This window comes from Chiloscyllium plagiosum, unplaced genomic scaffold, assembly GCF_037043375.1.
Source record: "Chiloscyllium plagiosum isolate Xiang-an unplaced genomic scaffold, Cpla_swu_hap1 HiC_scaffold_23, whole genome shotgun sequence".
In the NCBI taxonomy this organism is placed as follows: Eukaryota; Metazoa; Chordata; class Chondrichthyes; order Orectolobiformes; family Hemiscylliidae; genus Chiloscyllium; species Chiloscyllium plagiosum.
Genome location: NW_028270161.1, coordinates 21,284,523 through 21,312,223, shown reverse-complemented (window position 1 = coordinate 21,312,223; position 27,701 = coordinate 21,284,523). Strand labels below are relative to the sequence as shown.

General features: G+C 40.4%; 1 protein-coding gene across 5 annotated transcripts in view; it reads right to left on the bottom strand.

Moving 5' to 3' along the window:
- Positions 1-2,361: 2,361 nt before the first annotated feature.
- Positions 2,362-27,701, bottom strand: part of impdh1a (IMP (inosine 5'-monophosphate) dehydrogenase 1a) — a 42,533-nt gene continuing 17,193 nt past the window's right edge. Inside the window, exons 3-16 of one of the 5 annotated variants that reach the window (XM_087999449.1) lie at positions 18,228-18,276; positions 17,337-17,438; positions 16,417-16,491; positions 15,493-15,699; positions 15,222-15,309; positions 14,790-14,989; positions 14,353-14,443; positions 13,531-13,626; positions 11,051-11,194; positions 9,373-9,517; positions 7,276-7,419; positions 6,359-6,442; positions 4,622-4,638; positions 2,362-3,499 (exon numbers count right to left, since the gene is read on the bottom strand). In XM_087999449.1, coding sequence (XP_087855575.1) covers positions 3,399-3,499; positions 4,622-4,638; positions 6,359-6,442; positions 7,276-7,419; positions 9,373-9,517; positions 11,051-11,194; positions 13,531-13,626; positions 14,353-14,443; positions 14,790-14,989; positions 15,222-15,309; positions 15,493-15,699; positions 16,417-16,491; positions 17,337-17,438; positions 18,228-18,276 — 1,543 coding nt within the window. In that variant the 3' untranslated portion in view covers positions 2,362-3,398. The remainder of the gene's footprint in view (positions 3,500-4,621; positions 4,639-6,358; positions 6,443-7,275; positions 7,420-9,372; positions 9,518-11,050; positions 11,195-13,530; positions 13,627-14,352; positions 14,444-14,789; positions 14,990-15,221; positions 15,310-15,492; positions 15,700-16,416; positions 16,492-17,336; positions 17,439-18,227; positions 18,277-27,701) is intronic. The other 4 variants (XM_087999451.1, XM_087999448.1, XM_087999450.1 and 1 more) reach the window with 4 other exon arrangements.

Sequence of the window (27,701 nt, the reverse complement as noted above, 5' to 3'; positions counted from 1 at the left end):
CCAGCTCAGCACCATCATGACCTGTCCCACCTTTCAATCTTCCTTCCCACCTATCTGCTCCACTCTCCTCTCCAACTTATCACCTTCACCCCCACCTCCATCCACCTATTGCATTCTCAGCTACCCTCTCCCCAGCCCCACCCCCCTCCCATTTATCTCACCACTCCCAAGGCTCCCAGCTTCATTCCTGATGAAGGGCTTTTTCCTGAAACATTGATTTTCCTGCTCCTCGGATGCTGCCTGACCTGCTGCTCTTTTCCAGGACCACTTTAATCTAGAATCTAATCTCCAGCATCTGCAGTACCCACTTCTGCCCTGCCGTATAACTTTTCCTGGCTACAATCAATTCTGAAGGGTCACTGCAACATCAACTCTGCTTTTTTGTCCACAGATACTGCTGGACCTGCTGAGTTTTCCAGCAATTTCTGTTTTTGTTTGGATTTCCAGCATCTGCAGTTCTATTCTTAAGAAAAGAAAAAAGATCTGGACAGCTCTTTCATAGAAGCACAGAGATGAGCTGAATGACTTCCTTCTATCCTGTAGGATTCTACTGTAACAATAGAGCAAAGTAATCATACTAGCAGAATCAATGAGTGCTCAGTACACCAGGACACTCCTAGCAATTACAGCCAGCCTAGCTCATTGCTGGAACATTATCAGGCGATCCCTTAGAAGAGCACAGGATTCTACTCAGCCACACCTATTTGTCCGCAGCTAACCTTGCATACCAATTGCATGGTGGGATGTAATAGTTCAACTTTATTACAATGCTCTGTGAAGGCTTGAGTTAGAAAAAGGATCTAAGCCTTACTCTTACCAACCTGAACATAGTCAAAGAAGTGTGGTGCTGGAAAAGCACAGCAGGTCAGGTAGTATCAGAGGAGCAAAAGACTGGGCATAAGTCATTCATCAGGAATGTGCACACTCCTGATGAAGGGCTTATGCCCGAAACGTCGACTTTCCTGCTCCTCTGATGCTGCCTGACCTGCCATGCTTTTCCAGCGCCACACTTTTCAATTCGGATCTTCAGCATCTGCAGTCCTCACTTTCTCCAACCTAGACATAGACCTCGATTGCATATCAATTACAATGGAAAGAGCAACGTGAGCTTTACTCATTTGGTTTTAAACTGGTGCCAGTCTTTGCTCAAACAATGACATATAATACAAAATGAACATAAATGTCAAGTTATTTCTGAAGTGGCAATATATTTCTAGTTTTATTTTTTAATATTTCAAATTTGTTTTTCTTATCACCATAAACCAGAGTTCTCAACTGGCGTTTTAACTTGGGACTTCACTTCCTTCATCTGCCATTCTTGGGTCCTTGCTATACTCACTGACCTCCTGGTACACCAACAGCTCAAATTTAAAATTATCATTCTTGAAATCAAATCCCTCTATCACCTCAAATTTCTCTCTAAAATATGCCAGCTCTATAACTCCCCAATATATTGGTACTGCAACTCTGCCAATTTCACATCCCAGATTTTAATTGCTCCATCTCCAGCTGTAAATGTCAAAGACCAAGAATCCTTCCTTAAACCTCTCCACCTTTTTCCTTCTCTAAGCTCAACATTAACATTTTGTGGACTCTCCTTATAACTCATGTGGCTTGATATATCAAGTAGTGCTCCTATAAAACGCATTCAGATTTTACATTTACATAATTCCTTTGGCATCACAATATAGTAGCGAAGAGGACATTTTGATTGACTAATGAAAAAAGAACAAATTAAAGGCATTAGTGGTGACAACAAAAGGTGACTGGAGTTCAGATTGGTCAATTCATCTCTGTACACAGCTTAGTCTCCAGTTCATAGGGTAACAGCCACAGAAAGTATAAGTGGCACAAGTAAATAAAAATCACATTTTTCATCCTGAGGTTTAATATTAGGAAATGCTCTCTCTGCACTGTCCCATCAATCCCCAGCAGACACAATAAAGCTCTCTCTACACTCTCCAGACACTACCAGGACAAGTATTGCACAGGTCAGATAAAGAATAAACTCCCTCTGGGTGGTCCTTCTAGAGTGCCACTATCCCTTTTGCAATATTTTTCCCTGAACAAACTACCTATAGTTGCTGTGGGAATTTATGCAGGCTGAACCATACCATCAGCACATGGAAAGACAAAACAGGTAATTACGTTTCTGGTGTGTAACTCTTCATTGTCTCTGCAAACCTGGTTTTAGTTTCTGGTTTCCAGAGTTTGTTTCCTGTTTAGAGTTGTATTAGCAATTTTCTACCATGTATTCATTAATGGAACTCAGTACAACCCAAAGTGACTGTATAAAAATGATTCTCACAACTCTGGAACCAGTTGGATTTATTGAAGGTCTATGAGAAACAACAAAACTCCTTAAAATCAAACTGCTTTATTAAATTTCATTCTTTACAGGCATCATTGTCAGATTTCGCAACAAGTTTCACTCAACAGGAAGTGGCAGAAGCATTTCTAATCCACATTCAGTTCTGCTGAGTATACACTTGTGGTAACAAACTTAAAAGGATCTCAACTTTCATCTGTAGACATGGAACTGGATTTGGATTGCTTAGTGGAGCAAGGGGTTGAAGTGGAAAACAGCTTTCATATGCTGAAATTGGAAAAAGGTGAACTTTATTCAGAAGTTATTTTTATAGGAATTTCCCATACCTCAAACAGAACTGGGACATTACCCATGAGATATTGTTTAGAGCCATCCCAGGATAAGTTCACACTTCCTTTGGTGATGACAGCAGTTCCAAAGCAGTGCCCACAACTCTCCCTGATCCAGGGAAGTGCGACTTCAATAGGGTCAGCCTGCCCTGGGCATTTGAACAGTAAAGACTGCCTCCCAACGTATTCAAGACCCTAACACAATACCCTCACTATCTCCCATGGGTCAGGGAGCTAGTTGAAAAAGGACAAAAAAAATTAAATCGCTTCCATCCATGCAGAACTGTATCAAATGTCATGTATGCAACATTGGGAATGTAATCATGTAAACTAGGATCCCACTGCTTCCATTTCTCAGTGACACCTTTTTTGGGGACGGAGAAAGAATCTTATTTCTTCGCAACCCCTCCATACACATTTTAAACAAAAATACGAATACTTCTGGTGATGAAAAAGGAAGTTGCAGTTCAAGTCTGTTCAGTGAAACTCAGTGAAATCTTGCTATAAATAGCTATATATCAGGCTCATTTCCTGGCCACGGGAAAAGACAGAGTAAACAACATTGAGAACTCGCGTATTTTCTCTGGGTGCAGTGGTGATATTGCTGCTTTTCCTCTTGCTACATTCTTCACGGCTCCAAGTAACAAAAATCCAAAATCAAAGATAAAGGAATTGTGCATCACAAGCCAGGAGGCATGGAGCGGGGCTGTTGCCTCTGCGTGAGGGACATAGGAAGGTGGTCAGGGACGCCTGTGAGGTTTAACGGCCAATGGGGAGGGGACGTTGGGAGCCACAGCCTGGTGGGCAACACCTCCTTCTTCAGTAAAGCCGCTTCTCGTAACTAAAAGAAAACAAAATACATAATAGTGCTGCAGTCTTGAAAGTGAGGAAATGTCAATCATCCATCAAATTCCCCTCTTCCACAATCCATGCAACAGCTACCTCAGCCTTCCATCAACTGCTAAATAATTAGTCAAAGAAACTGGTCATATCTTTCATTGGTGATGGTGGGATTTTAAGTGCATGCAAATTGATTGTTGTGTCTGCCTGAATAACAGTAACAGCACTTTGAAAAATAATTCACTAACCATGAAGAACTTTGAAATGGTTTGGCAAAACTTGTTGTATGAATGTAAGCTCTTTCCTTCTACTTTTGTACTTGTGCCCAAAGCTGAGACAAAGCTGGAAAGATTGCTAACTTCCAAGCTCAGTGATGTACTTGTGCCTATTGTCACAATTTACTCACCTTAAACATGCTCCTCCTGCTGTTTCATGAGTCATATAGCTCAGTAGTTCGTAAGGTAATAAAGAAGGGGACACTGGACATTTCGCCAAGTCAAGTGGACATAAAGATTATACACTTACAGCATTGAATCCTCAAGTGCCTATGCTGAAAAGCTCACAATCCCAGTCAATAATCAGGATGCTAAAAGCTATCAGCATTTGACAGAACAAGGTAACCAAAGTAGTGAGAACTAAAACAGTGCTGAACACAGTAGTCTATCAGGCACAGAAGTTGACTGTTGAACTATTGCATTAACTAACTCAGTATAGACAGAGGGCCAGGCCAGAGTCAACACTGAAGAGGAGTCATCTGAACTCAAAAATTTAACCTTGCTTTTTCGCTATGGAACCTACCTGATCCGCTGTGATTTCCAGCATCTGCAGTAATTTGCTCCTGCTAGGCTAGAGTCTGACTGCTCAATGTAACTTAAAACTAAGGGTGTCATTGCTAGAATTCACATCCCATCTAGAAAGCAGACCCCAAATTCCAGGTTTGTACTGCCAGAGTATCAAGCTTCAAGCCAGGGACTCAAATTGCTAAAGTCATCATGCATTGATTCACTGGACAGAGGAGATTTTCAGTGACGCCTACTTGCAAACATATCGCAGGAGATGTATGAGGACATGTTTTAATTGGCAAACATGGCTAACTATTAAATCAATATTTGGGTTTACTTACATGGCACAAAAGTGTACCTGACATGTGAATGCATGAGTGAAGGAAAGAAAGACAAAGTGTGGATAAAACAGCCATCAAGGCAAAACACAGCACTAGCTAAACATGTACCTGAAAGCTACAGAATACCAAGCTGGTACAGCACATGCCCAACAGAACATCTTTCACATCATAATCAAGGCCACTGGTTTATAGGTTTCATGGACGAGTAAAGAATGGGGAGCCTGATGCATGAACATTAGTCAAGAAAAATAAATCAAAGAATCCCACATAACAGAAGAGTGCAATAATTTTGACTCCCCATAAGCCAGTGCCCTTGCTTTGCCCACACATTAATGGCTGGATTCCAGGCACTGTACATGCACTATAGCAAGTCTCTAGAAGTACCATATTGAAAGACGCAGGGTAACTGAATAACTTTCAACACTGTTAGCCATTCAGCAACAGTGTGAGGGTTCTGCCACACACCAGGAAGGGTGAATCCAAGCACCATTCAAAATGCTTCGCTTCATCTGAGCAATCCGTGGATGCAGAATAACACAAGTTAAAGGATCACTTCCGTTCCATGGAGTTAGAGGGAAATATTCAGATTTGTCCCCATTCTCAGTAAGACTAGCCTTTTCCAAATTTGCTGACAAGCAGTAAATTCTTGCTTGAGTAAATGAGGTTCCATGAAGACAGCTTGGAAGCAATTGCACATCACGCATTTGTAGCAATTATCAGCAACTTAAAAAGGTAGTTTCTGTGAAGCTGAGAGAATACCAAAATTCCAGAAACTAAGGGAGTCGTGAAGCAATTGATATATAAAATTAGACAAGTTAATGCTTATTTAGATGTCAAGTATGGTTCAGTGATAGAACACTTGTCTCTGCATCAGCAGGTCATGGGTTCAAATTCCACTTCAGGAACAGGAACAGGAACAGAAACAAAAATATCAGAGTTGACACTTCAATGCCATTCTGAGGAGGACTGTTCACTTAGTTTTAATTTGGATGAAATAAACCCGACCTGCATTCTCAGATGGATACGATGTCACTAATTAAAAAGGGAAGAGCAGTTAGCACTGGTGTTCGAGTCAATATTTATCCTCTAAGCAATACTATCAAATACATATTGGTCATTACATTGCTGTCTGCAGGACCTGGTTGTGCTCACACTGACTGTCACATTTTCTACATTGCAACAGTGACTACAAATCAATAGGCACTTATCCAGTAGATGACAGAGCCCAGTCAAATTGAAAAGGAGGATTTCAGCCAAATGTGCAACTAAGGCTGAACACAAAGGGGGCAAACTTCCAACAGGATGATGAAGAGTAATCTCTTTCATGGATAAGGATCTGTGACATGACAGAAAGGGTGAAGGTTCAGATAAGCGGAGATGGCAGAGAGGGAGAGGGAGAGATAAAGAGCAAGCTGCTATTGCTGCTGATTTAGATCAGTGCCAAATAGGCTAAACAGCTACATGTGGAACAACAAGGATGAAGGAGTAGATTGTAGCTAGCTGAAGTAGTTTTAAAATTCCCTAAAAACTGTCTTCCTTGTCTCACCCAAACTGAATTCTGTGACCCACCATAGTCTCACTGAACAATGTAGACTTAGCATCTTACGGAGGGCAAGTGGGGAGGTATTGGACTTCAGACAGTGAACAATCAAGGGGATGGACTGCAGCTAATCCATCACTACAAGCAAAAATGAAAATCTAAGCGGGAGAAATGGAAACACATGTTGGGAGACTTACGAATGCAGACCATGCACACCTCCTTCTACCTGAGCGGAGATGGTTCTTTTTTCAAACTTCAATTCACCCGAGTACATCATTGACCTGAAAAATAGTAGGGAGGAGGAGAAAGTCAGTAAGAAAGCAAGGGGCTGGAGAAGCCAGGAAAAGGTGCGCCAGAAAGCAAATCAAAAGAACAGGAAAGGAAGGTAACTTATTTACTGTATATTCTGCAAGCATTTTCACTGCCCAAATTAAAGAGCAATAAAACTGCATAATCATCTAAATGTACAAGTTTTCTCTGGTTTCCCTCACAACAATCTTCTGTCTCACTTCCATGAATTATTTATTGTTTAGCACACAGAGTTCACAGACAGGAAAATGCCAGATGGTCCATAAGCTTGAGAAAGATGGCTAGTGTATTACCAAATGACCAAATATATCAGTCCTCTTCCACAGTTACATCTTAGGGATCCTCGAGTATATGGAAAATACTAGAAGAGCCCACAACAATAAAGATAGTAATAGTAAAGTCACCAAATTCCTACCAGACCAAAGGGCTGCTCTCACATTACAGAGAGATGACTAGTTTAATTGAAGGGTCACCTCATCTCAGGTGAGGGGAGAAGTTAAGGACTGTCTTTCATGGCAACCTTAGCCAGTGCAGGAATTGGAACCACACTTATGGCATCACTCTGCATCACAAACCAGCCAATTTAGCTGACCAAACCACCACGCAACCCCATGACAATAAGGGAAAGTACAGTTTTGAGAATTAGGTGGACTATAACCACAGCACAAAAATAAACTGCTGTCACTGGTTCAGTGTGCCAATCTACAAAAACAATTACCCCTTATCAGTCTTCTATCTTACAGAGAAAACAACAATGTTGAGACTAGATAACATATGAAAAGGAACCACAGCTACTAGCTCTCACCTTAGGATGGAAAGACTCTTGGCTCCGATGTCCTGGCAACCATGCTGAATCCCTGCAATCAGGTAAGGTGCAAATTTCTGGATTGAGCCCTTGTCCTGAATTGAGCCTGACACTCCCTGGGCCACTTTCACTTTATCACCTTCACTAAACACAATGCATAGCAGAATTAGCAAAGAAAAGAATCCACAAACTGTCTCATGCAAAGCTGAGCATAACCTAATTGTCCACTATAACTGGACAGTGCTGAGAACAGCTTACATTATATAGTCCAAATAATCACCCTTTATACAAATGTCCAGTGCTCAAGGAACAAATTTAATGAAGTTAGGCACAAGTTCTATTTGTATCATATAATTATTTAGATATTACCAAGGCAGTTACAAGATAGTCTGCAAGATCTTCAGGATTGGGAATTAAACATAGCATGTTACAGAGGTCACCACAGGTTTAAAAAAAAAAGGATAAGGAGCAGCCTTTGTGATTAAAGATGAAAATGTGTCAATAAGGGACAGCAAGGGAGCTCAGTGGTTAGCACTGCTGCTTCACAGCACCAGGGTCCCAGGTTGCATTCCAGCCTTGGGTGACTGTCTGTGTGGAGTTTGCACATTCTCCCAGTGTCTGCGTGGGTTTCCTCCAGGTGCTCCATTTCCTCCCACAATCCAAAGATGTGGGGGCCAGGTGAATTGGCCATGCTAAACTGCCCATAGTGTTAGGTGCATTAGTCAGAGGGAAGTGGGTCTATGTGGGTTACTCTTCGGAGGGTCGGTGTGGACTGGTTGGGCCGAAGTGCCTGTTTCCACACTTTAGGGAATCTAATCTAATCTAACCAGTGGTAAACAGACAGACAGACTTAACAGAAATGCATTCAACTTCATTAAAAACTTTTCTTTTTAGTATATTCAGTCATGGAATATAGGTTCATTGGCCAGGCCAACATCTATGACTGATCTCCAATTGCCCAGTGGACAGTTAGGTATAAACCACATTTCTGTGGATTCGGAGTCACGTATAGTCCAGGCCATATTAGGACAGCACTTTCCCTTTCTAAAAGACTTTATAGTTCACTAGGTGGGCTTTTCTGACTTTTACCAATTGCTTCATAGTCATCATTAGACTCCTAATTCCAGATATTTATTCAATTCAAATTCCACCATCTGCCATGGCAGGATTCGAATCAGGGTTCCCAGAACACTTCCAGCATTTCTAGATTAACAGACTAGCAATACCACCACTAGGCCATCCCCTCCTCTAAATTGTGAGCAGGCCCCGGTAGCAGCTCAAATGAGCAGATTTTATAAATGCAGAGATTTGTAAACTTCACTTTTATTAAATCGAGATCAGAATTGAGTGAGTCTGGAAATGTTTCCTGCAACAGTTCATCCCAGAAATAACAACCAGCACATTATACAAAAGCAAAATAATGTGAAACATATAAATCTGAACAAAAAAATTGAAAAACACTGATAATAATCAGATCAGGATACATCTATGGATCAGAACAGTTAACAGGCAACAGTGCAATGTGCTGAATGCTGACCCAGCTCCCAGGTGAGTGCAGGCCTCACTCCTTGGCCTGTGATTTACATTCACCCAGCTGATTGTAGGAACAGAAAATAGTAGGAGTAGGCCACTCTGCCTTTTGAGCCTACGCGGTCATTCAATAGGATCATGGCTGATCGTACAATGTTCCTGCTTTCTCCCCATACCCTCCGATCTCTTTAGCCCCATGAACTATATTGAACTGCTCTTGAAAACATTTAATGTTTTGGCCTTGATTGCCTTCGGTGGCAGAAAATTCCACAGGCTCAGCACTGGGTTAACGCTCCCACACAGGGTCCAGTGCTGCCTCCATTCCCAAGATGATACCTGGCACCGTTCATAGCTTTAATTTCATTTTTGGGTTTTAAGTTTGTCCTTTAATATATACAATACAGAAATACAAATCAAACTTAAAAAGTATGCTTCAATTTTCAAACAAGTTTCTAAACAACAGTAAGAATAACATACCGTGCATCCTCATCACAGTATGCAGGGGCTACCTGTTCTCAGCACTCAAATGATAACACTGGTGACAGAACTAGCAGCTCAAGGTCTTACCTGAAGTAACGTTTCTGACTGTTTGTGTTTTTCTCCATTGCATCCAAGGATCCCATGCCACGGTATTTCTTCAACCTCACGCCATCTGAGAAGTAGTACTCACCCGGGGCCTCTGTGGTAGCAGCTAGTAATGAACCCATCATCACTAAGGCCGGGGGAAGAGATGGAGAGATAGAAACAGAGAAAAAGTGAGAGTGAGACAAAATAGCCAGGCGAAACATACAGAATTAGACAGAACAAGTGAAAAGGAAAAAAGGTGTTAATTTATTGAGGTTAATGGCAATTTGCTACTTTCCTGTTGAGTTGATTAAACTCAGTTTTCCACCCTAACTGCATATTATGCAGTGGGTAATCATACAGCACAGGTTAAACACAGAAAATATTAAGTACAGAGTAAAGCTTCCTCCACAATCTAGGATAGAGCTGGAATATAAAGCAGACACCCAGTTTCATAGTTCATTGTGGTAAGAAGGGGAGAATTATTTTCTGACAGTCACAAATCTATGAAATTCTCTTCCCTAGAGAGTAGTGGAAGCAGGGAAACTGATTACTTTTAAAGGGAGAAGTAAATAGATTCTTGACTAAGAGAGCCAAAGGATATCATGGTTAGCAGGAAAATGAGTTAAAGCCATATGCAGAGCTATATCTTATCAAATGGCACAGCAAACTTGATGGACCCAATATCCCACCCACTAATTTGTTTGTTCATAAGTGGCTCACGAACCTTATCACAATGATTGAAATCATTCAAATGGTTGTCCCTACCACTTCCCTCTTAGCCCACCAAGCCAAACCTCAAACTTGCATCTTTCTTACAGCTTATCTTGTATTCTCTCCAAGATCACCTTGACCACAAGATTACACAACCTTACCCCACCCCCACCCCCAAATCCCTGGTAACACCTAAACTGCTAACCAGCCAAACTTCTTTTCCTGATCAGGCGAAAGTGAGAACTGCAGATGCTGGAGATCAGAGTCAAGACAAGAGTGGTGCTGGAAAAGCACAGCAGGTCTGGCAGCATCCAAGGAGCAGGGAAAAAAAATTTTAAAAAAAATTGGACGTTTCGAGCAGGAGCCCTCTTTTCCTGATCCCCATGTTAGTCCTGTTAACAGTTCCTTCTCCTCTGTTCCCAGCCTTTAAAATCCATTATACCTTCTCCCAAAAACATACCCTAGAGTCCTCTGTACTTGTATTGCTGACTTTGATCACCTTTCTCTCTCCCAAATCCCTGAACTTAGTTTTACTTCCCAAAATATGTGTCAATGTTTCTAGCAACTCAGTGTTTGAACGTCTCAAACTCGTCATAGGCCCGAACAGCCTTAAAATTTACAATGCATATGGACATTTTACATTCTCAACCTCGTTTAAATGACTCCATCACACTGCAATCAGATCCCCCCCAATAACAGTGCCCTGCCTCAGAATCCTGCATCCCTTTTTTTTATTATGCAATTGGTGTCTTTAGCTGCCAAGCACTTAGCTTTTAAAAATTTCCCCTAAGCCCTGCTACTCATCTTCAAAACCATTAAAACTACTCCTTTGACCAAACTATTGATTAGCCCTCCTATCTCTATTTTGACACCATCTAATGTGAAACTTTTGATAATGGTCATGTGCAAAAGGGTTACTCAAACATTCTTGCTGCTATCTAGCCAAAATATGTTAGCAGGCAGATACCCGTTGAAGCGCCTAAAGCCAGAGCTTTCACCACATGTCCAACTGTCTGAATTCCACCATCAGCAATGACTGGCACCCCAAATCGGCGAGCATACTCTGCCACTTTGTATACTGCGGTCCCCTGAGGTCTGCCACATGCCATAACTGTAAGAGAAATGAGTTGTACAGATGATTAGATTAGATTAGATTACCTACAGTGTGGAAACAGGCCCTTCGGCCCAACAAGTTCACACCAACTCTCCAAACAGTAATCCACCCAGACTCATTTCCCTCTAACTAATGCACCTAACATTATGGTGCAATTTAGTATGGCCAATTCACCTGACCTGCACATGTTTGGACTTTGGGAGGAAACCAGAGCACCCAAAGGAAACCCACACAGACACGGGGAGAATGTGCAAATTCCACACAATCACCCGAGGCTTAAATTGAACCTGGGATCATGGTGCTAACCACTGAACCACCGTGCCACCCAGTTAATGAAGTAGCTCAGTTTCTCCACTTCTTGTGACAGTCTTCAGTTGTCACAGGAATGCTGATATTTGTCACAGGATTGAGCTCCAAAATACAAAGGAACCTCAATTATTCAAATGACACGGGTGGGGATCATTTTGTTTTGTTAATCGAATTCCGGATAATCGAACTCTGGATAACAGTTTAGCCAAATATTGGGACATTGCGATCTTGGCGGATAATCCAATATTCGGATAATCAAATGCTGGATAATCCATGTTCCTCTGTACATAAAACTAGTGAATAACTGTCTTCCATTTAAAAGGGTTGCGTGACAAGAGATTTCTCACCTTCCAAGTCCTCACCTAAGAGTCATGAGTCATGACTGCACAGAAATAATTATCCAATTTTGTTTTTTCAAAATCATTTCTGCTTCCACCACTCATCAAAAGCAAAAAGGTTCTGGATCATTATCACTTGCTGCTTAGAGGAGTGATGAATAGCTATTTCATTAGAGGAGGAGAGAAGAGGTGAACTCAAACTGTGCAAAGAATATTTTGGACAGCTGATTCAAGCCAAGCCTAAATGAAATATCATATGTTAAATGCACTAACTAAATGCAACCTGCTGATGGAACAGCCTGAAGCTTAATACCATCAACACCACAACCAACTTGATCAGTGCCCAAGAGTGAGCTCAGCACCCAGTCCTCAAACAGGTTTGCACTGTGTATGATTCACAGGATGGACTGGAGCAATACATCAGGGTTACTTCTACATTATCTCCTTCCCTATAACCATCACCGTCAAACAGAAAAAGAGCAAACGTTTCATGGGAACTCTACTACCTCCCAGTCACCCTCTCTTCTGAAAAAAACACAATGTTTGCCTACATTTTAAACAGTACTTCAAAAGCAATAAATTTGCTGCGAAGGTTTTTGACACGGAGGTCATAAAAGGCATTGTAGAATTATCACTGCTTTGTCTTTTTTTCTATTGATAGTATCAGAGAATGCTCTGACATCAATAGATTCAAATTCTTGTAATACTAGATACTTAAGCCAAAGCAATGTGTTAACAAAATGATGGCTCAATGGTCACCAGAACATCAAGGCCAATGATCGTTATCTGGCAATTGTTGCTGAGACACTCCTGGCTCAGGGCACTCAGAATTCTCAGTCACATGCAATGCTGCTCAAGACCATTCGAAGGATAGCAGCCGATTTCCTAATTACAGCAGTGGCCATAAAACAACAATCGTCTATTGGCCATAAAACAACGGCACGGTTTCCCAGTTTGCACGTCAGCTAATGCACACCAGATCAAGGGATCGGTCACATTTAAATCACAATCAATGAATCCCGTGCTGTCTGTTCATCTTAAACTTTTGCCAAGGACATCTACGCAAGTCAATAGGTTTTTTGCATTTTTAATTAATTCTCAGCTGCCTCAGTTCAGCAGTTTCTTTTTCTATTATTAGCTTGTTTGTGTCAATTTTAAAATGCTTGATCTCTGTTGATTGGGCCCATTAGTGCAGCCAGAGCCTGCTGAGAAGTCAGCTAAGAGTGTGTTGGTGTCAGATCATGCATAGCCTTGGAGCTCACTCCGCTGAAAGGTTGATGCTGTTGGAGATTAATTGGAGCATTCAAGATAGAGGTTGACAAGAGTTTTGTTGGGGTAGGAAAATATTGAGGAAAGGTGGGTAAATGAAGCAGAGATACAGTTCAGCTGTGATGGAAACTAGTGGCAAATACACTCAAGCAGTGAACTGGTAGCTTTCTGTTTGTATGAAGGAATCAGGATTTCTTCCCTCCCAAAATCAACATCATTCAGTGTTGTGAGCTGGAGCCACCAGGGATCAGATCCATAAACCGCTATTACGTGTTGGAACCTTGCATCTAGTACTGGCACGTTCATAATACCAAATCTAAATTTGTATTTGGATTCCAATCAGAGGTGAATGGCTTATCTATAATCTGCTCCATGCACTTTAATCTTCTGGCTATTACCTCCAAACCCCTGACCCACCTTCCTGAGTGATGCAGATTGAGCCGCAGCCCATGCCGACCCGTAGAGCGTCCACTCCCGCATCAATCAGATTCTTGGCTTGTGCTGCAGTCACCACTGTTAAAAGAAGCAGGGGATTAAAATCTATGAATAAGATAACACAATCTAAGGTCTTGGATTTTTCATATTCCAAGCGAACCTCTTTGGTGACAGGTTGGGGAATGGATGATTTTTGTTTCCTTCATTCATTAAATGTGGACATTTGCTGCCCATTCCCAGTTGCCCACAGAGCAATTAGGAGTCTCTCTCATTGCTGTAAGGTCTGGAGTTCACGTAGGCCACAAGTCACATGTAGGACAGATCAGGGGAGGATGGCAGATTTTCATCCCTAAAGAGGACACAAGTGACCAAATGGGTTTTTTGTAACAATTGACAGTGGCTACATGTTTGCTATTAGGCTGGCATTTCATTCCAGAGTTTCACTGAAGTCAAACTTCATCTGCCATGGTGGAATTCAAACCCAGAACCTCAGATGTTTCGCTGCTTCTCTACAGCAAGTGTCAGAAGTCAGAATGAGAATTTTCGCTAATTTTTCTCATTTGAACACAAAAAGAAGATTCAGCCTATCAACTCCATTTGGTCACTTTATATCAACCCAACCATTTAACCTCTGCCCACAGCCACAGTACAATCTGTGTAAGAAATGCAGTGAAGTAGCAGCCTGGACTGAGGCTCCAGTCTTCAAATGGGGTTCAAACTCATGACTGACAATCGGACAAAGATGAGGGGGAAAGAGACAGACTGGAAAGGAATAAAACAGGGCCAGTGCGAATTATTACTTACCATTTCCACCAACAACCTGCAACTCTGGGTACTTCTGTTTAATGTAACGGATCATATTTATCTGGAAGACAGAGTTTCCTTGGGATGAATCCTGAAAACAAATGGAACAAAGGATGATTACAAAATCCATTTGAGTCAAATATTCCCCTTTCACCCTGCTTCACAAAGTTTAATTTCTGTCCATCTGAGAGAGAAGATACAGCCAGATTTCTAATCAACTGAACAACAGTATTTTAGATCTATCCTGCAGCAGAGAGTGAACCTGGAGTGGGATTTGAATTTATGAACTCCTGGTTCAAATACTAGAGTGCAAAACATTGAGCTGAAAGTTACTGTCAATGCAATTGAATGCAACTCAATCTTAAGATGTAGTCACAGCCAACCACTGAGGCACTGCTGCCAAAATCTCTCAATCCCAATTCCTATTCGATTCTTACCAACACAACAACATCCACCCCAGCCTGCATCAAGAGGTCTAGCCGGTATTTATCATCCTCTCGTGTTCCAATAGCTGCACCACAGAGCAGCTGCTTCCTTGAGTCTTTCGAGGCCAGCGGGTAATCGCGGTTCTTCTTTAGGTCTGTCCGTGCAATTATGGAGACCAGCTCATCCATGTCATTAACAATCAGCAACTTCCCTGAATAGAAAAGAGATTAATAAACATCAAAAAATGTGTTAAGTTCTGCAGGCGGAGCAGTTATATGGTCACGAGTAGGTTGAAACAGTTATTTAGTCACTGAAGACAGTGGTCATACTCAACTCGTGGATCCCTTCATTTACTACTACCCAGCATCCCCACTTTCTCAAACTCCACTGCTTATACTGTTCCCCATGGTCCTATGCCCATACCATATTTCATGATGCTGTACCTTTTTTGCTGCGTTGTAAAATTTCATTGGCTTCCTTGAGTGTTACACCAGCTGGAGCAACAACCAGGTCTTCCCGCTTTGTCATCACCTTTACAAAAAAAGACAGAAGAGTGAATGCATCCCTTGTAGAGACAAGCACCACAACAGTTTTTATCATGGTAACAGTGACTGTGCATGGGATAGACTAAACGTGGTGTCACTTTACTCCAGATAACATTATCCTTCTGTAACATTCCTAGTTTGGAAATAAAATACAATGTACTTTTTATACCTCATTCAGGGCCGTATCATAATCCTTCTCTGATAGGAAGTCAATATCCCGCGAGGTGACAATCCCCATTAGCTTGCTTCCCATCTTTCCTGTTTCTGTGACTGGGATTCCTGAGAAGCCATGCCGTAATTTTGCTTCAAAGACGTCACCAACTGTGTGGTGGAGGCTCATCACCACCGGGTCAGTGATGAAACCCTGCTCGAACTTCTGAAAAAAACGCAAGACGCACAATTACGAATTGCACACAGACCAAGGGAAAGAAGGTTGGTCTCACTTGAATCAAGTCTCACTGCGATTGTGGAAAAAGGAATACATTCAGTAGGAGGTGGAATTTGAGAGTGGGTATTGGTGGCTAAAGATTTGATCTTCAATACACACCCTTGCCATTACAATGCTTCAGTTACTGAAGTATCAGGGAATTTGAAGCTTTCCCACTCTCACGCAAGCTGGATTTTAAGGAATAAAATTAAATCTCAGTTGAGTAAGATTTTTTTTACTAGTTGTGGGTGCTCAGTGATATGGAGCCCAGGTTAGTGGATAGACTTGGGATAACTGAACAGCACAAAGTCACTGCACAGCAGGAGAGGTTCGAGGATGAACAGCTTTTTTATCTGATAAGATCATGTTAAAAAGAGATCTCAAATTGAAAGTCTAGAACAGATTTAGACTGACAAATGAGGAAAAAAGAAACCTCAAATAGATGAGGCATTGCAAAGGGAGAGGAGGGGGAAAAGGGAAAGAGGGGAACAGTCAAGACCAAAGACAGGGAGAGGTGGGAGGGAAAGGAGAGTGTGGAAAAGAACGAAGAGGAGGAATAAAGTGAGGCAGGGAAGGAGAAATTACAGGCAAGAGCAATATTCTGTATTAATTTTTTCTGAATCTCAAACCAATTGCAACAAACTGAAACATGCGAATGTAACCCACCTTAACTTTCCGAACCTCATTAGCTTGAAACTCTGGAGTACAGTTGTGGTGGATGAAGCCAATTCCACCCATTAACTACAGAGAGAAGGATATAAAAAGTAAGAATATCACCACATTTCATGTTACATACAGGTTTTCACAATTCAAAAGAACCCTAAGATAATGCAAACTGTTTCCCTGCTCGAAATAAATACTGTGGCTATAAGAATAGGTCACAGGCTAGTAATTCTACAACAAATAAGCCTTCTCGATTGGTACCACATTCAACATCTTCAACATTCACTTCCTCCAGTACAGGAAGTGGTAACAGCATGAACCACCTATAAGATACAATATACTAAATGGCCAAGGTTCCTTCGATAACACCTTCCAAACCTATGAGTTGAAAGGACAGAGATACATGGGTTTACCAAAATCTGCAGGTCAGTCTCAAAGGCACACAGTGCTGCTTTGGCACTACATTTCCACTTGCTTGAAATCCTGGAACATTCTCCCTTAAAGTACAGCAGACGTACCCATGCCAAATGGACTGCAGTGGTTCAAGAAAGTGTGTCGTCATCACTTTCTCATGGACAATAAGTAATGGGCAATAAGTGTTAGGCCAACATTGTGAAATATAAAGTATTATTGTGAAATATATTTCACAATGAGTTTAAATGTTAGCTTGAGAGTTATCCATTGATCCCACTTCCACATGCATTCCCCTCAGCACTGTAATTCTCTTCGAATGTTATTGAACTGTTTTAACCACAGTTCCAGGCAGTGCATTTCAGATCATAATTTGTTACAGAGCTTGTGTGTAAAAGTGTTTCCTTGCACTCTTTTTCCAAATCATCTTGAATTGGGGCTGTCTATCAGCAACATGGCGCATCAGAATCTGCATGATGAAAACAACAGGCCAGTTTTCATGTAACACTCACCCCCATAGCAATCGCCATGCTAGATTCTGTCACGGTGTCCATAGGAGAGGAGACAAGAGGAGTCTTCAGGGTAATTTTCTTGGTCAGAGCTGAAGTCAGGTCCTGGTGGCAGGAAATTAAAATGCTTCTAATCTGATAATTCGATAAATCAGCTTAGTTTGTTCCATAATTCCTTCTATGCTACACGAAGTCTAGCTAAAATCCCAAATTCTGAGACTAGACCTAGGAAGTGAGTTAATGGCTAGAATCTATTTGAGGGATTTATATACAGAATGGTGTACATCTTGCAAGCCAGATTCTTAATCAAAGAACTAGTTTCAAGAAGCTCACTCTGAAACTGCCTTACCACATATCAAAGTTGATGATATCCACATAAGAACAGTATTGCACAAATTGTATTAAGACTTCTCACCCTTCAATGCTCTGTCAGTGCAAGGAACTTGCCAAACATGAAAAAGCTTGCTTCCCTGCCTTTCTAGTTGGAAAAGTTTCTGGAAAGGAGTTCCCCAAAAATATAGGATGGTTCCAATTGTGCGTGTAAGATGATTATCAGATTCCATCAACATCCCACTGACCATTTTAGGGAATCTCCGGGTATCCACATTTCAGGTTACAATATTTTGACACCACGGGGGAAAAAGGTGACATCCCATAGCGAAGGGAGTCCTAAGAGGAGGCAAGTTTTAGAGTTAGACAGAGGGGGGGGAGAGGGGGGGGTGGCAGAATGTGCAAAAGAACAGAAAATAGGATGATAGAATAAGAGGAAGCATGCACACAAAGTTTGGACAGATTTCCTGTAGCCTGGTTTGAAGGGTTCGCTGACCTAAGGTAATTCATAAATCTGTCCTGCTTTCCACACCTGTCTGCAAATATAGGAATTTCACAACTCACCACTTCATCAGCAGCGAAGTCAATAAAACCAGGAAGAATCAGGAAGTCACTGAATAGAGAAAATAGGAAGAAAAATAAATTACCGGATTAGGCCAGTCAGATATCACTAGCAGGAAGCATTATAGAGATAGTTTGGTTTAGAAGTTAGCATCTGGCTCCAGTAACACACAGGCATACTCCACCTTCCAGATGGGTTGAGTATGGTTCAATAGGTACCAGTTACCCTCCCTATATTCAATGGCCATATTTCATGTCTGACTCTAGAGTGTCATTGGGCAATTCAGAAAGTGAGATGTAGCACAGCCACCCAACATTTTCCCTCTTTTGCAGTATCCATATAAAGCAAGTTCAGGTGGTCAGGCGGGGAAATTCTATTTGTAACCCACAAAGGCCAAAATAACAGTTAGTCCCTCCACCTTAATTGAATTCCTAGCTTGAATTTCAGCTATTAATGCAGATAAAAGACAAGACTCTGTAGTAGTCTACATCCTTAGACTGTAACAGGGTTGAGGTTGAGAGAAGGGGAATGGGATAAAAAAAACAGAAGCAAGCATAGTATGGAATGCTAGCTATTTACAGATATTGATGATTAATCATTTAAACAGCTCCATAATAAAGTGATCCAAAGTGTTTATCAGCAGCATAAGGCAAAAAATGATGCAAAACCATATAAGAAAATATTACAGGTGACAAAAAAAAACTTTATCAAAAGAGGAAGATTTTAACAAGCACCTTGAAGGAAGGGGAGAGAGAGCTGGAGATGGTTTAAGAGGGGAAACTCCAAGATTTAGAGTTTTATTAACATACAGTATGACCACATGTGGAGAGTGATGAAAGTCAGATGTACAAGAGATCATTAGAAGAGGATTGCAGATATCCGAGGGTTGTTGGGCTAGAGGAGATCACAAACAAAAACAAGAAAGAGAAATGATGTAGAGAAATTGGAAAACAAGGTTGAAATTTTTTTAAAATCAGTATGTTGGCAATACGAGTCAGCTTCACATTCAATTAACTGATGTAACAAAGTAACTCAGAAAGCAAAGAATGGAATAAAAAGTAATACTTGGAAAAAATGCTCTGGAACTCCATTCTGAAGTATGCAACACCAGTCAGATCAGTACATGTCAATTTTACTTGTTTTTTTTTCTGAGAAGGTGGAGATCATGAAGAAATGGTACACGTTTAAGCTAGTAGCTATATTTGATCTCACCCAAATAAGGACCAGTTTCCATGTTACCTTATTACATTAACACCTATTTATCATGCCAAGCACAATATTACACAAATGAGTAGGCTATGTTTGAATCCTACTCCAAGACTTCAGCAGATAATCTAAGCCAATTTCTTTTAGTATAAAATTTCTCATGGATGGATATGAAAAGGTCCTATCACCATAGCACTTGGACACATGTTCAACACTTACCACTTAAAAGCAAAAAAAAAACCATTCAATTATACAAATCACTATCCCAAACTGACTAATTTAACATTAATTAATGACATGAGAATGAAATATAGCAGTTCAATATAACCATTTAATGTTGTGTTTCTCTCTAACAGCATTTATCACAGAGTTCCTGTTGTGACCTGCAGTTTGTACATGATCCTATCCTCAGTGCATTGGATTCCACTTTCAGTCCTGAAGATACTCGTTGCCTCTTCCTCCTTTAGTACCTGTCGTCATCCTCCATTCTTACTTTTAAAGTCCTGAAGTTCACTTCTCTTTTTAATCAACCTGTCCAATGATGCTCTGAACTTGAACCCAGGCTGTCAGTTCTTAACTTAGCCCTGAGCCTTTTCTGAAGCTACTCCCCATTCTGCACTGAAGACTTGGATCCATCTAGTGGCAAAGGTAAGTTAGAGCAGGTAATCCAACCTAGATTATACCTGGTCTGACCAATAGATGGAGCCTGTAATTTGTGTTCCTATATTAATGTATTGTACTTTTTAAAAAAGATATTTATTGATACATTTTAGTGTACAAATCATAGCAGCTAGGATTACATTGCACTCCACACATGGTATAGTGTTTCAACTAGTGCACTGGACATTTCTTACCCAGAAAAAAAAACAAAGGAGGCCAAGTCTGGCTTTAACATTGTTTCACATGGGAACTTAGGGTTTAATTAAGTTTTTCCACTTAAAATGATGGTTTTCAGGAATGTACCCACGACTTTAATTTTCCTTTATTGTCACTTGTGGAACCTCTCTGTGCACAGACATTTTGTTTTTGCCTATGGTGTATAAGGCATGGAAAACAGGAAATCAGGTGTTATAAGCAGTCCTTATATATAACTCATTTGTTCGTCCTCAACTTCTTTCAGTTGGTCATATTATCACGAAAAAGGTCTAAAGATTACATCAAGAAAACTACAAATTAAGTAATCAGATGCCAACATAATTTCCTCATTGAGTTATTTATCTGCTTAAACAAAAATTTAGTTTCTATGCTGTCAGGCTCAACTAAGCTGAAAACACAGCAGAGCTAACTATTCTGTATACTGCATCTCAGTTTTTTTTTAAATCACAAATCAATAGCTGAAAAAATTGTCTCAATTCACAAGATTGTTTAAAAAGTTGGCTTTATAAGCTAGTTTAAAAAACTATTTTATTACAAGATTTGTTCTAAAAAAAATAAAGCATTCTTTCAGTTTTAAATGCAAGTACTTCAAAACCAATAACCTTTTACCACATCAAGTAATATAACTTAGGTTTCACTTGACTTTCTTTTCTGTTGGGTTAGGCCTTCACGAAATGCTGGTCAGGACTCCAAATGCGGTCACAAGCTTCGAAACAGCAATGGCTGTCACAGAACTCAGTCCATAGCCGCCACCTCTCTCTCTTGTGCATTCTCTCCCTTGCCACATTCTCCCATAGCTCTTTCTCCTATCACCTCTCCATCCTCTGCCCTGAGCTCTCTGATGATACACAATTACTCAAAAGCCTCAAAATGAGGTCACAACAGAAAAGAAATTTAGGAAATACTGTCCTAGATAGAATAATGCCTTATTCTATTTAAATTTTCACCTTCATGAAATGTTGAAATGGTACATAACATAGGGTTTTAATATAACATACATTCAAATAATGTTTAATCATGACTACGGGATATCCCAAAATATTTTAATCAGATACTTTGAATGTGTCATCATTATTGCAATGTCAGAAACACAGCAGCCAATTTGCATATATACATAGCAAAACCCACAATAGCTATGCAATAATAACTAGGCAATCTATTTTTAGTCAAAATTTATCCCTCAGTCAACATCACTAAGATACTGGGAGATTATTAACATCTACCCAAGGGACAGGCAAGGTCTCATCTGCTTTCCCTCAGTACCACACTAGATTGTTGGCCTAGGTTGTGCGCTCAAGTCCTGAAATGTGACTTGATCTCAAGTTCTCGTGACTCAGCATGCTATTTACTGAGCCATGGTTGTGATGTCTTGCTTTAATATACACAGATTCATAAAGTCTTACGGCATTGCTGTCACATCATCTCCTAACAGATTGAAATTCACAACTACAGCAGTCAGCACACAAACTAGACACAAACACAAGTTTTTCAACTCAAGGCCACCTCTGCAGCCAAAATAAAAGATTATTTCTGTGGCTTGTTTTTTTAATGCTTTATGTTAATAGAACTAACAAACAGTCCCACATCCTTACACTTTATGGGAACTTCAGTGACTGGTAACATCTGTCCATAACAGAAAACAAGTTACCAGAAACACTCCACTTTAAAAAAAACTGAAATGCAGCTGCCAACTGTTGAAATGGATTTCCCAGGAGTTCTTTTAAAGATGAATGGCTAACCTTTTTTGCAACTGACCAGAGCAGTGGGTGAAGACACTGGACTTTGAATACAGGAGATGGCATGCAATTTACCCCAAAATAATCTGATGATAGTCACTGTCAGCTACAGGTTCTTTGGGACTGCCTTAATACAGCAAATTTGCCATAAATGCAGATACCTGTTGGGTACACTGGATACAGTCACTCCCATAAGCCTCATCTTAAAGAACTCCCAGTACGAAAATAGTGGTTCTGACTGGTCAGTAGAATGTTAATGCTTCAGGCTGCAATGTATGGGCTTCTCTCATCTTATTTTCTCTTCTTACATTGACCATTCTGTACTTGCCATGGTAATGTTTGTTGGAGCAGTGTAGAGAATATTTTACTTTGTATCTAATCTGTATTGTACCTGCCCAGCAGTTGTCTGATGAAGTGACGCAAAGGAAATAAGGATGATTAACGTATGAATCACAAAGGATGTCATTGTTGATTGTGGCAAGTCAGTCTCCAACCTGTCACATGGGGCATAAATAGAGTCATAGAGATGTACAGCATGGAAACAGACCATTCGGTCCAACCTGTCCGTGCCGATCAGATATCCCAACCCAATCTATTCCCACCTACCAGTACGCAGCCCATATCCCTCCAAACCCTTCCGATTCTTATACTCATCCAAATGTCTCTTAAATGTTGCAATTGTATCAGCCTCCACCACTTCCTCTGGAAGCTCATTCCATACATGTACCACCCTCTGCGTGAAAAGGTTGCCCCTTAGGTCTCTTTTATATCTTTCCCCTCTCACCCTAAACCTATGCCCTCTAGTTCTGGACTTCCCGAAACCAGGAAAGACTTTGTCTATTTATCCTATCCATGTCCCTCATAATTTTGTAAACCTTTGTAAGGTCACCCCTCGGTCTCCGACATTCCAGGGAAAACAGCCCCAGCCTGATCAGCCTATCCCTGTAGCTCAAATCCTCCAACCCTGGCAACATCCTTGTAAATCTTTTCTGAACCCTTTCAAGTTTCACAACATCTTTCCGATAGGAAGGAGACCAGAATTGCATACAATATTCCAACAGTGGCCTAACCAATGTCCTGTACAGCCGCAAAATGACCTCCCAACTCCTGTACTCAATACTCCGACCAATAAAGGAAAACATACCAAATGCCTTCTTCACTATCCTATCTACCTGCGACTCCACTTTCAAGGAGCTATGAACCTGCACTCCAAGGTCTCTTTGTTCAGCAACACTCCCTAGGACCTTACCATTAAGTGTATAAGTCCTGCTAAGACTTGGTTTCCCAAAATGCAGCACCTCGCATTTATCTGAATTAAACTCCATCTGCCACTTCTCAGCCCATTGGCCCATCTGGTCAAGATCCTGTTGTAATCTGAGGTAATCCCCTTCACTGTCCACGACACCTCCAATTTTGGTGTCATCTGCAAACTTACTAACTGTACCTCTTATGCTCGCATCCAAATCATTTATGTAAATGACAAAAAGTAGAGGACCCAGCTCCGATCCTCGTGGCACTCCACTGGTCACAGGCCTCCAGTGTGAAAGACAACCCTCCACCACCTTCCTCCGTCTTCTACCTTTGAGCCAGTTCTGTATCCAAACGGCTAGTTCTCCCTGTATTCCATGAGATCTAACCTTGCTAATCAGTCTCCCATGCGGAACCTTGTCGAACGCCCTACTGAAGTCCATATAGATCACATCTACTGTTCTGCCCTCATCAATCTTCTTTGTTACTTCTTCAAAAAACTCAATCAAGTTTGAGAGACTTGAGTTCCCATGCACAAAGCCATATTGACTATCCCTAATCAGTCCTTGCCTTTCCAAATACATGTACATCCTGTCCCTCAGGATTCCCGCCAACAACTTGCCCACTGGTTAGCCTCACTGGTCTATAGTTCGCTGGCTTGTCTTTACCGCCCTTCTTAAACAATGTCACCACGTTTGCCAACCTCCAGTCTTCCGGCACCTCACCTGTGACTATCGATGATACAAATATCTCAGCAAGAGGCCCAGCAATCATTTCTCTAGCTTCCCACAGAGTTCTCAGGTACACCTGATCAGGTCCTGAGGATTTATCCACCTTTAACCGTTTCAAGATATCCAGCACTTCCTCCTCTGTAATCTGGACATTTTGCAAGATGTCACCATCTATTTCCCTACAGTCTATATCTTCCATATCCTTTTCCACAGTAAATACTGATGCAAAATATTCATTTAGTATCGCCCCCATTTTCTGTGGCTCCACACAAAGGCCGCTTTGCTGATCTTTCTGCGCATGTTGAAAGGATTGCTTTGGGGACAATACCAGATGAGGTAGTTAGCAATGTCAGCTAGCATGGGATCTAGTAATAGTTGCTGTGATTTGATGGTGGGGAAGAATCCCACTACCAACATCATCAAATATAAGTGGACATTATCAGCTGCACCTCTGGACCTGCTTTTCCCAGGGGAAAAAGATGAAGGGAATTGAAATTGAAGGTTTGAATTTTTGATAGAAAGTTGATAGAAAACCTTTCCATTTCAAATCCTGAGAAAGTTTATTTAGCGTAATAGTTTTAAATTCAATTTAAAGGAGGATCCAGAAATAAGACAAAACACATTTATGTTGCCAATATCAAATCCTTCAAAATACTGTCAAAGAACTACTCACCCACAGACACAATAACATCAAAGTTGGAAATTTTGTCATTTTTCCTACCAGGCAAGTATTTAATGTGAGTAAAATTCAATACCAACATCTAAATAACCCAAAGAAGCTTCTGTTTCAAGCCTGATACTGTTATGCTTTTCAGCAGAGATCAGCACATTCTTTTTTTTTAAAACTATGTTACGATGATCCCAAAGGCAGAGGCAGATTCTGTTGTAACTTTCAAAAGGAAATTATGATCTTTACTTAAAATTAGGAAGCTGCAGACCTCTTAAGAAACAGGGGAGTGGGACTATTTTTGAACTGATGCCCAACTACCCCCACCTCTTCTGATTTAAGCCTCTTCATTAAACCACATAATTCACTGAAGCCACATCCCATGCTGGCTCCTTTGCATGTGTCCCATCTTTTATCCTTGCAACCAACCTATGAAACCAATTTGTCCTCTCAAAGCATTCAGCTGATACTAATTATTTCATTAAATTATGCTCAACAAATTAGGAGCATTTCATTTGATTAACAAGGATAATTTCTCAGCATTAGACATGCTATTCAAACTTTTAGTTTTAAAAAGTTAAACAATTACCGGTCTCAATATAGATTACTGACTATACATAACAGCTTGAATTAATAAGCAGCATTCCTGGGCATAAGGTTATGGGTTCAAACCCTAAACTAGAATCTTGCTTGAAGAAAGTAGGGAAGAGTTACCAAACCCAAGCACTTCCAGTGGGTTTTGCTTTCCCCTTCGCTCCCAGTACTTGGAAGGTTCTGACACATGGACATTATTTGTAATGTTTAGCACTGCTGACTATGAAGCTGGAAGCTCTCAAATTTGTACAGCCATGGTCACTGAAAGAGCTATCATTTATTACTAATTAATTAACAAGTACTTGCCTGTGTGTGATTGGAGAGAGGATGTATATCAGGAGGGAATCATACATTAATAACTTGGAATAGTGAATTTATGAGACTTCACACAGCACGTGTTCAAATACATTAGCTGACCATTTTATCAATTTGCTACACCAATGGAAAGCAATGCTCAATATAGATTGGAGAGGTAGCACAGGAAACCACAGGACTAAAGATTCACAAACCTCACTTGAGTGTGTTATCACATTTCAACAATTCAGACAGAATCTAAAAGTTGGGCTGCAACTGAAAATAAAGATCTTGATGGAAGGCCCAACATGAAGTGGGCTACACCAGCCTTGGCTTTTTAATGCCTGCAGGTTATGACATGGCAATTATGAGGATATGAAAGCAGAGCTGGCTAAAGTGAATTGGTAAATTAGGTTAAAGAATGGGTTAATAAAAAGGCTGTGACAGATATTTAAGAAAATATTTCAAAATATAGGTAAGACACATTCCAATGTTAAAAAAAACTTCTAAGGGACAGACACATCTTCTATGGTTAACCAGAAGTGTTAAAGATAGTTTCAAATATCAAGATAAAGCATACAATTATGTAAAGGAAGTGGCAGGTTGAAAGGTTGGATAGAGTATAAAAACAAAGAATTATTGAGAAGTATTAAAGAGGGAAAAATTAGAGTACAACAGAAAGCTAACCAGAAATAAAAAAAGCACAAAGCAAGAGCTTCTATAAATATTTAAAGGACATTTGGACCTATAGAAAGTGAGATTAGAGAATTAAAAATGGACAAGCAAGTCCAAAGGTGACATGGTAGATATTTTGTATCTGTCTTCACTATAGAGGAAACAAGCAAGACCAGAGAATCAGCTTTAAAAATCAGGAAACATAAAAGGGAAGAACTCAGTGAAATCACAATCACCAGAGAAATGGTCCTGAAAAGAAATTCTTGGAGCTGACAAGTGCTTGGGTATTGATGGAATTCATCCTACGGTCTTAAAAGAAGTGATTAGTGAGATGTCAATACTTTGGTTTTAATTTTGAATCAAACTAGCTTTGCGAGGATGGTAACGTTAGATTATAAAAGAGCAAATGTAACTCCTTTATTTGAAAAACAACAAAGTAGGAAACTACAGGTCAGTGAGCTTAACATTTGCCATAGGGAGATGTTATAAGCTATTATCAAAAGAATTTTAAAGAGCACTTGGATAAGTTCAAAATAATACCTTGTGAAAGGTATATCATGTTTAACCCATCTTTTGGAGGTCTAAAGAAGTAACAGATGCTGTGGATAAAAGGGGAACCGTACGATACTTAGATTTCCAGAACATATTTGATAAGCTGCCACAAAGGTTATTATGGAAAATAAAGTCTTATGATGTAAGGGAGATCATATTGGTATGCATAGAAATTTCACTAGCCAACAAGAAGCAGAGACGGGCAGATGGGTCTTCTTCCAAATTGGCAAGATGTACCTAGTGTCGTGCCACAGGTATCAATGCTGAGACCTCAATCAACCATTCTTAATACATGTCTTCAACAAAGGGATGGAAGTGTTTTGGTTGCCAAATCTGCAAAGATAAGTAGGAAAGTAAATTGAGAAGACACAAGGTGGTTACAAAAAGATAAGTCAAGTTTTGGTAAATGGGCCGTCATGTGGCAAATGTTAAACTGCCCATTTTGCCAAGAGGGGGAAAAGTGCATATTACCTAAATATGCAGAGATTGCAGAACTGATATGCAAAGATATCTAGATGTCCTTGTACACGAATCACAAGAGCTTGTTTTCAGGTACAGCGTGTAATTAGAAAAGCTAATAGAACATTATTATTTATTATGATGGAAATGAACACATGAGTACTGTACACAGAATGGCGACCTTATTGAAGGAGGAATGTAGGAGCAGAGATAGGCAGGAATGTGAAATTCAAGATTACAATAATATCAACCATGACCTAATTAAATGGTAGAGCAGGCTGGAGGTGCCAAATGTTATGTTTATAAAAGAAGATAGAGAAATCTGTGGTCCTTACATTATTGGCACATCCACAGTATTCCTAGTTTATTTAATGGATGGATATCAATATGTGGGTAACGGTCAGGGAAAGAAAATAAACAAGTTACACCTGCTTAAAA